This window comes from Myotis brandtii, unplaced genomic scaffold, assembly GCF_000412655.1.
Source record: "Myotis brandtii unplaced genomic scaffold, ASM41265v1 scaffold28, whole genome shotgun sequence".
In the NCBI taxonomy this organism is placed as follows: Eukaryota; Metazoa; Chordata; class Mammalia; order Chiroptera; family Vespertilionidae; genus Myotis; species Myotis brandtii.
The window spans coordinates 5,314,130-5,324,133 of NW_005360676.1; the positions used below are offsets into that span (position 1 = coordinate 5,314,130).

Sequence of the window (10,004 nt, forward strand, 5' to 3'; positions counted from 1 at the left end):
GAGGGTGGGATGGGAACCGGGTGGAGGGGAGCTATGGGGGGAAAAAATAGGAACAACTGTAATAATCTGAACAATAAAGATTTAATTTTAAAAAAAAGATAGGTGTGTTCCTTTTGACTTGAAATGAATACAAGTTGCCAGTGGACAAATGGAAAGAGAATATTCTGGATTTTAAAAAGTTTATGCAAAATAAAAAATGGTGGTGCATGTTGAAATATATTCTCTTAATAAAATAGTGAAGTCACAGAATGTGATATGTAGATGCCAAGGCAACAGACAATGGGATGGTGCTGGCACTGGAATCAGAGGAAGGAAAAGCTACACATTATAATAAAATATGTTATTACTTCAGAAAGAGATATTAATTTTTTCCCCAATGGATAATGGAGAGTTACTGGTAATAAAAGAGGAGCTGATATTTTTCAGGGGCACCTGTACACCCTTACTGTGGATTAAACCATTGGTGTAAGGAGAGAATTAGGACGGAGAGTGATCATTGGGAAAGTGATGAGCTATTCTCTCTGAGAGGAATTGCACATGAACTAAAGATCTTTTGTTTGTGGCCATAAGGAACGTGACTATGTAACATAAGATGTCAACTATTATAGCTTATCCTTTTCCCCTAGGACTGGGATAGAAATATTCGGAAGTTCATTTTTATTTTTGAGGTTTTCAGTAAGAAATGCCCAATACATTTCTATCCTAGTGAACTGTTTATCATTCTGGTTGACTTGATTCTGATTTCAGGGTTTTCCAGAATCTTACCAAGAAGGTCATTCTGGGGGATCCATTTATAGAGCCGGGTATTCGGTCCTAAGGTATCTGGTTTTTTGCCATCATCATATCTCCAAACCTGTTAGGGTAAAGAAGGTAATGTATTACTTGAGTCAAACTGCAGAGTTATATCATGTTAGAATTCTAAATAGGTTAAGAGACATCTAGTTAAACCCCTGACATATTACAGGTTAAGGGAATGAGGACAAGACATGTTGATAATGAGAACCAATAAAACACTGCTGTAAGAGGCATAGGTACTCGTATTGCATGTTACTTATTTTTATATTCAGTCAGGTATGAGTGCAATCATGATGTTTCACACTTTGGGGTTAGACAAATGAGATTATCAATGACCAATTCAAGCATATAAAAATTTTTTAGGTAGTCATATTATAGTGTAAAACAGCAAATTAATAGTCTATATATTCATTTAATTATTTATTATTCTAGCTCTCATCATGTAGATTTAAATGTTAACCTGTTTATTTCTTTCTGAATAACAAGGAAGTGGTTTACTTATATTCACTAATTTCATAAATTATCTTAGAATTTTACATCATTTGCTTTACAAAATCAATGCAATTAGCTATTTATGAGAATTAAATCATTCTGATATTTAACAATTTATTAATAATAATAAATAATGTGTGCTTAATGAGTATGTTTAGCTTCTTTTAGTTTTCTACTTATTAATCACCACTTCCAAGTGGTAATTTTTACCCAAATTCAGTATTATCACTCTAGCTAGGGTTGAAAATTTTCTTAAAATGTAGAAAAGAAAAGCCATTGGCACTTTATAAATAATAGTTTACCTGTTGAAAAGATAAAATATGATGATGATGGTAAATTTAATTAATCTGACTGGCAATAATTCACAACATGCTACAATGTACTCACAGCATTAATTAATATGGTTATTTAATTATAAATAGCCAAGCAATTTATAAGTCCACCAGTGAGCTGGATTCTAGGTTATAAGTGGTTAACATCTTGTTTGCTATTGAGTCTTAAAGTTACTTCAAGTTCTCAGCAAATATACATGGGTGATAAGGAGGAAGCTACATTAGTTAGTAAACTAAAAGTAATTCACAATTACCCAGATACTTCAAATGTATTTTATGTATTAGAATAATTCACTACCATAATTTGTGGAGAAGGAGGAGCAGCTGAAACTGTCCCACACTAGGCTTGCTTCTGGTTGACTCTTTTTTATCTCCTCCTCCTCATCCTCCTCCTCCTCCTCCAACTCCTCCTCCTCCTCCTCCTCCTCCCCTCCTCCTCTTCTCTTCCTCTTCCAACTCCTTCTCCTCCTCCAACTCCTCCTTCTCTTCCTCCTCCTCCTCCTTCATCAGAAGTTATTATTCTGATGGGTTGTTTTGGGGCCACATTTTATAAAACACTGGATCACCTTGAGGGTTGGACCCACCTACACCCTTTCTTTTATGTCTTCCTGCTTCAGAATTTAGCAGGGCCCAGCCCATCAGGGAGGTTCTCTTTCCTTTGTACAGGCCATTTTTTCTCTTTCTCTAAATCATTGTTTCTGGCTTAGGTACCTAGATGCAGCTTGGTGAGCCCTGGACATCCTTTCTCTGAATATCACCTTGCAAGACTGAGTAGGCCTAATCCAAAATCCAGGGAAAGTAGGAGAGGCCTGGATTACCTGGCAAGTGTAAACTGTATGATGCCTTTCAGATTGTTATCATTCCCTGGTTAATGTTAAAATTTAACTCTATTCAGAGAATATTGGTAGTGTGTTCAGTACTCTAGGAATCCTGTAAGGAAATGAAGCAAATGACAGGATAGGATTTGGTGATATCTGTTCCTGCCCTATAATACTATTATCAAACCAAACTTCACACTGTACTTTTGAAATATACTTCTTTGTGACCAGAATGTTAATGCCAAAGTTATTATCCATCAAAAACACCCTCTATACTATTTTAGCACCTGACATGTGTATTTTCTTTTTCAAATTGGTATCTAAGATCATTGAAGTTATCCTAATAGTTTACCTTTCATGTAGAAATTTCTTAATCAGACACTTTACAGTTTAACACACTCATTTGTTTTCTGCTCTAAGATAGTTTATCTAACCTTTTGAGGAACCTGGGCAAGGGCTGATGCAATCACATTGGCTCTTTCTTCTGTCATGTTAGTGACCATCGACCCCAGGGAAAACACCACGATACCATTTTCTCCAGAGCTCTGGACAAAATCTTCCATTTCCTGTGAAGGAAGAATTATTTTTTTCCATTACAAAAGACAATAGCATAGTGAACACTATTGAAAGGATTGCTACAAACAGCCAAAGAGAAAATTAAGTATCATAAGGAATTATTAGTGTAGTTCTTGTTATTTTAAATTGTGTTAAAATACACATAATATACTTACCATCTTATCCATTTCTAAGTGTACAGTGCAGTAGTATATATATTCTTATTGTTGTATAATTCATCTCCAGAACTTTTTCATCTTGTAAATTTTTACTGTATATTTCTTAAACTGTAATTCTCCACTTGCCATTTTAACAGTCCCTGACAACTATCATTCTTCTTTCTGTTTATATGAATTTGACTAGTCTACATCCTTTATGTAAGTGGAATCATGCAGTATTTTTGTCTGTGGCCTATTTCACTTAGCAAAATGTCCTTAAGATTCAGCTATGTTATAGCAGGTGTTAGAATTTCCTTCAATTTTAAGGCTTGGTAATGTTCATCTACAGATACCCTGAGCCACCAGAAAGACAAGTGGGTCCTAGAGCAAATTAATCTTGAAATATTGCAGGAGGTAAAAATCACTAAACTGATACTTTCATTTTTCAGGGACATCATGAAAAGGCAGGATTCATTGAAAAAGATAATTCTGGGAAAAATAGAAGGCAGCTGGAAGGAAGATGATCAAATATGAGATGGACTGACTCCATAAAAAAGCCATAGGCATGAGTCTAAAAGAGTTGAGAGGGCTGTTAAAACTAGGATTTTGTGGCCATCACTCATTCATAAGGTACTCAGGAGTCGAAGTTGACTCACAGCATGTAATACATAATACACTATTGTGTGTATTGATTGTTTATTGATTTATCTATCAACTAGAGGCCCGGTGGATGACATGCGTGCAGAGGTAGGATCCCTAGGCCTGGCAGGCAATCGGGGCCCATCAGGGCCTTTCAGCTGCTGGCCAGTGCCTTCCTTCATTCTGTGCCGCCCCCTTGTGGTCAGTGCACGTCATAGCAAACGATCAAACTCCGGGTCAAACTCTTGAGGGGACACTTTGCATATTAGACTTTTATATATATAGTTACCCCTTGGGTTGATTTTATCTTTTGACTCTTGTGAATAGTGTTATGAATATGATTCTAATGTCACTGTTTTGGAATATACCCAGAAGTTCTATTGCTGGATCAAATGATAATTGTTTTTATTTTTTTGAGGAACCGCCATTCTCTTTTTATCAGTGGCTGTTTTGAAGAGACCTAATTCTTCAGTTCCTTGGAGTATACAATTGATGAGCTTGAATTCCCTTATTATATATTCTTGTGCAAGTGTGTCTGTGTGATTGTGTGTATGTGTGTATAAGGAAGAAATGAAATAGAGCCAGTACACAGTATTGAAGAGGAAATGCTTTTAGAGACTCTTCATTTATAATGTTATTAATTAATAATATATATTCTTGTAATTAGGCTACACAACAGGATCTTAACTCACCTTTAATTCTTTATTTTACTTCTACTAAATTGTGTTTATGCTTGTCAGGTTTTCTGGAGAATTATTGTAGTATATTCATTAGTATTTTTTTCTTTGACTATGAATACTAAGAAAAAGGCCATTATGATTAGAATGACTATATCTTTTATATCATCTCTATAATAATTTATATCTCATCTTAACTTTTGTCAGATTCTCCCAAACTTTCCCCCTAAATCATTAAAATAATTTATTGAAGTATAGTTGGCATACTATATTATATTTGTGTCAGGTGTGCAATGTAGTTATTTGACATTTATATACTTTACTATGTGATAAGTCTAGTAACCATCTCAGTACACAAAGTTATGATAATATTATTGACTATATTCCTTATGATGTACATTATATTCCTGTGATTCATTTATTTTATAACTAGAAGTTTGTACCTCTTATTCCTCTTCCCCTTTTCCCCCATTCCCAACTCCCTCCCCCTCTGGCAATCATCTATATATACAAAAGGCTAATATGCTAAGTGTCCAACTGTCCAGGTAATGAGGTCATGTAGCAATGCCCAGCTTCCTCTCCCTAGCGACTAGTCTCCTTGTTGTTTCTTCTACCCAGGAACACGACTTGCTTTATAGCCAGGTGCAAACATTTTACACTTTAACCAAATGTCTCTGAAGTGTTTTCCCATGCCTCATCTCATTTGATCTTCACAGAAGTCCTGGAATAGATAGATAGGAGACTCGGTGGAATTCTATTTTCTTTTCATTAGCCAGAAAACAGAGATTTAGAAAGCTTAGAAACTTGACCCAACTGAAAAGAAGTAAGAAATAGTGGAACTTGAAAATAACTTCAGGTTTTCTCATTTCACAGAATATAGTCAGACACTGCTACAGTTAAATATTTTACCCTTTGTTCTCCCTGTGTGATCTACAATAATAATCTGCTTTTAGTTGATATTTATGGCTGTGTTGCTGACAATTACTTGAAAAAGAAGTTAGGTTCTTCACTGGTCTAGAAAAAGTTTAGCTACATCAGAAGGCAGGTCTAATTAAGCAAGTTTATTCTCTATATATAAAAGGCTAAGTTGACTCATGCATGTGTTTCTGTCATTGTCGATTATGAATTTGGTTGACATTTCTAATATAGAGAAAGGGCAAATAGCGATATTAAAATATTTATTCTAATTAATCTCTGATCAATGTGCAGGAATACATACACTGGGCCACTAGTTAGTATATAATTTGTATCTATAGGTCTGCTTCTGTTTGTTTATTTATTTATTTTTAGATTATACATATAAGTAAAATCATATAGTATTTGTCTTTTTCTGCCTGATTTATTTAACTTAACATAATACCCTCTAGGTCCTTCCATGTTGTTGCATTTAGCAATATGTGGTCCTTTGATATTGGTGAGTAATTTTTCATGGTGTGCATAGACCGCATGAATTTTACCCATTTATCTATTGATGGATACCAAGGTTGCTTCCATATCTTGGCTATTGTAGTTAATGCTTAATGAACATGGGGGTGTATATATCTTTTCAAATTAGTGTTTTTGTTTACCTCTGATAAATGCTCAGAAGTGGAATTGCTCGGTTGTATACTATTCTATATTTAATTTTTTGAGGAACTTCCATACTGTTTTCCATAGTGGCTCCAGCAATTTACAAACTTGCTCCATGCACAGGAGTTCCCTTTTCTCTATCTTTTTGGAAACACTTTTTATTTGTTGACTGATTTCTGGATATTTATTTTGTATCCTGCTACTTTACTTAATTCATTTATCAGTTCTAGTAGTTTTTGTGTGGAATCTTTAAAGTTCTCTATATACTAGTACAGTATCATGTCATCTGCAAATGGTGACAGTTTTACAGTTTTACTTCTTCATGTCCAATATAAATGCCCTTTATTTCTATTTCTTCTGTGATTGCTATAGCTAGGTCTTCCAATACTATATTGAATAAAGCTGGCAATAACGGGCATCACTGTGTTTTGTTTTGTATTTTTATCGTAGAAGAAAAGCTTTTAGCTTTTCACCATTAAATATGATATTAGCTGTGGGTTTTATTGTTAAAATATGGTCTTTATTATGTTGATGTATGTTCTCTCTGTAGCCACATTGTTGAGAGTTTTTATCATGAGTGGATACTGGATTAGTCAAATACTTTTTTTTTTCTGTATCTATTGAGATGATTATATGATTTTTACCCTTGGTTTTATTGATGTTGTCTATCACATTGATTTTTTTTGTGTGGATATGGAACCATCCTTGCATTCCTAAAATACATTCCATTTGAGCATGATGTATAATTTTTTAACATATTGTTGAATTCAGTTTGATAATATTTTGTTGAAAATATTCACATCTATTTTTATCAGAAATATTGGCTTGTGATTTTTTTTTTTTGTATTGTCTTTGTCTGGTTTTGCTATCAGGGTACTGCTGACTGCTTTCATAGAATGAGTTTGTGAGTGTTATTTCCTTTTTAATATCTCTGGAATATTTTGAGAAGGATAGGTATTAATTGTTTGGTAGAATTAAATGTTCAGTAGAATTTATTTGTGAAATCATCTGGTCTTAAACTTCTGTTTGTTGGGAGTTGTTTTTTTTAAATTACTATTTCAGTTTTCTTGCTAGTAATTGATATGTTCAGTTTTTATGCTTCTTCCTGGTTCATTCATTGAAGGTTGTATGTTTCTTGTCTAGCTCTTTTTCTGGAGACTTTTCTATTCTTTCATTTGGGGCCTGTTCCTTTGTCTCCCTATACTTGCTGCCTCTTTGTGTTTGTTTCTATGTATTAGACCAATATGCTTTGACTCAGAGTTTTGTGTATTCCCTCATTTGTTTTACTTTCTGTGTTTATTTCTAAGAATTAGATGAAACAGCCACCTCTCCTGAAATTGATGGAGTGGCTTTGTGTAGGAATGATCTTTGTGTAGTCTGTGAGTGCTGGGTGGCTTCGGCAGGCTGGCTGGAATTGAAGTGGTTGCTTGAGGTACAAGGGGGTCCCTGACATGCAGGCTAGCCACAGTTGAGGCAAACATGACCAATTTTATCAGGATGCCCAGCTCCGTGGGCACCCTGGCAGGCTGGATGGCTGGGTTTGGAGCAGCCAGTGGCATATGGCTGCAGCATTGCCATGGCAGTTTGTCTGTCTGAGCCTGGGGTGGGTGTGGGGTGAGTGGCCTAGGGCACGCTATGGTGGCCTTGCAGGTGAGCTACAGCACTTGAATTGAATTCTTGCCCATGCTATCAGTGGAAGAGAATGTAAACATTGGCACTCACAGGCACCTCCAATCACAAAGAGTTTCCACAGAGCCTGGAGAGTTCTCGCAGTTTCTCAACCTTCTCTACACAGTCTCTCTCTCACAGTCTCTCTCTCATTTGTTGTGCAGAAGCTGTTCAGTCAACCCTCAGATGTTTTTCAGGAGGAAATGCTCTTCATGTAGGTGTATTTCCTGAGTGTTCATGGGAAGGTGTCAGTTCAGGGTCTTCCTATGCTGAAATCTTGGACCTCTCTCCTTAAATCACTTCTTACAGGCTGGACAATTACTATAATTCATGAGTCTGATATTATTGTCCAGAATATCCATGAAATAGCCTTAAGATTCCTATTTATAATCCAGAATTAACCTTATATAGTTACTTATATGAGTGTCCATGTTTCTGACATGTATGCGTATGACACCTTTTGCTGTGAAATCATATTGTACGTTCTAGTAGAATATGCTATGTGTAACTGGCTGTGAGGGGCCCTCATCATCACCTCGCTGACTCTCCCAGGGAGAACCTGCCAAACAGTGGGAGAGGTACAACTGGGCTTTCTGCAGCAAAGATCTGGTCACCCTCTTGGGTAGCACAGTTTGATGTATTTAAAATTGCTGGTGAAGTCATGTTCACCTGGAATTGTTTCAGTTTTATTCTGACTGTGGTCCCTGATTTTTTATCAGTTTTCAAATTTTATTACTTTCAGTACTAGAAAAATTCCTGATTTCTCAATGTACTTTCTAGTTCCCCACCTCCAAATGTGTAAGGAGACAAAATTTCTTGGATATCTGGTCCAAACTTCATACTTATCTATCCCCTCTGTCCCCCCTGCTGATTTTTGTGTTTTAAATAGTTCAGTTTTTTTTCTCTGAAAAATAAAGACCTAACCCTCTTAACATAAAAAAGTTTACTTTCTCATTCTAATAATTGTTTCAAGCTTTTGTTTAAAAAAACTGACATATAATTGAAATGTAACATTCTGTAAGTTTGAGATGTATAGTGTGTTGAATTGATTCATTTATATATTATAATATGACTAATGGCCCAGTGCACGAAATCGTGCACCTTTAAAGGAACTGTGGGCCATGAGGCTGTGGTGGGCACAGGGGAGGGTCTTGGTCCATCCTTTGTGTTCCACCCAGCCCCTCCCACCGTGGCCCTAATTCCTTGTCTGCCTGCAGCCTTGCTCCCACCACCGCCGCTCCCATGTGCTGATTGTGCCAACAGTAGGTGTGAGTAAGGCTGGCATCATCATCAGCTGCTGCTCCAATTGCCCCTCAGGGGAGGTGGAAAAGCCTTCAGTGATGATTGGGGCTAGCAGCCATCACTTGCACTTGCTGATGGCACCGAGTTGTTGGGACCAGTGCTGGGCACCGGCAGCGGGTGCGAGTGGCAGATCCGGCTCTGGCAGTGAGTGTGAGCAGCGGCTCCAGTGCTGGCCATGGATGTGAGCAGGGCCATTGCCGGCAGCGGGTGTGAGAGGTGGCTGCTGGACCGGATCGCCCCTCAGGAGCAGGGGTAGGTAGAGAAGCCCTCAGGGACAATCGGGGCCAGCAGCTGCTGCTTGCACCCACTGATGGTACTGAACAATCGGGACTTGTGCTGGGCACCAGAAGCGGCAATGGGTGGCTGCTCTGGTGCCGGCTGTGGGTGTGAGCAACGGCCCTACCGCTGGCAGCGGGTGTGAGCACCCAGTGGGACCGTGGGATGCGGGAGCAAAGAATTTTCAGTAACCACCATAGTCTCTCCCTGATGACAGTGACTGGTGCCTCTCCTTGGTCTGGCGTCCCTGCTCACTCACCGGTTCCACCATCTCACCACAGCCAACACCCGCCATGTTCTGCACTCTGCCGCCTGCTGCCAACGCCTGCCATGTTTCGTGCATGCCCCCTGGTGGTCAGTGCACGTCATAGCAGTCGGTTGTTCGGTTGTTCTGCTGTTCGGTCTATTTGCAGATTAGGATTTTATATATATAGACTAGAGGCCCAGTGCATGAAATTTGTGCACATGGAGGGGGTCCCTCAGCCCAGCCTTCACCCTTCCAATCCTGGACCCCTTGGGGATGGCCGACTGATGGTTTAAACCGGCAGTCGGACATCCTTCTCGCAATCTGGGACCACTGGCTCTTAACCACTTGCCTGCTAGCCTGCCTGAGCACCCCTAACCACTGAGCATGCCAGCCTGATGACCCTAACTGCTCCCTTGCTGGCCGGATCACCCCCTAACTGCTCCCCTGCTGGCCTGATTGCCCCTAACTGCCCTCCC

At 38.4% G+C, this 10,004-nt stretch overlaps 1 protein-coding gene across 1 annotated transcript in view; it reads right to left on the reverse strand.

Annotated features, from left to right (window-relative positions):
- LOC102261781 (UDP-glucuronosyltransferase 2B31) overlaps positions 1–10,004 on the reverse strand; it is a 17,796-nt gene that overhangs the window by 2,289 nt on the left and 5,503 nt on the right. The window contains exons 3-4 of the mRNA XM_005868897.2: positions 2,872–3,003; positions 766–853 (exon numbers count right to left, since the gene is read on the reverse strand). Of these exons, the coding sequence (XP_005868959.1) occupies positions 766–853; positions 2,872–3,003 (220 nt within the window). The remainder of the gene's footprint in view (positions 1–765; positions 854–2,871; positions 3,004–10,004) is intronic.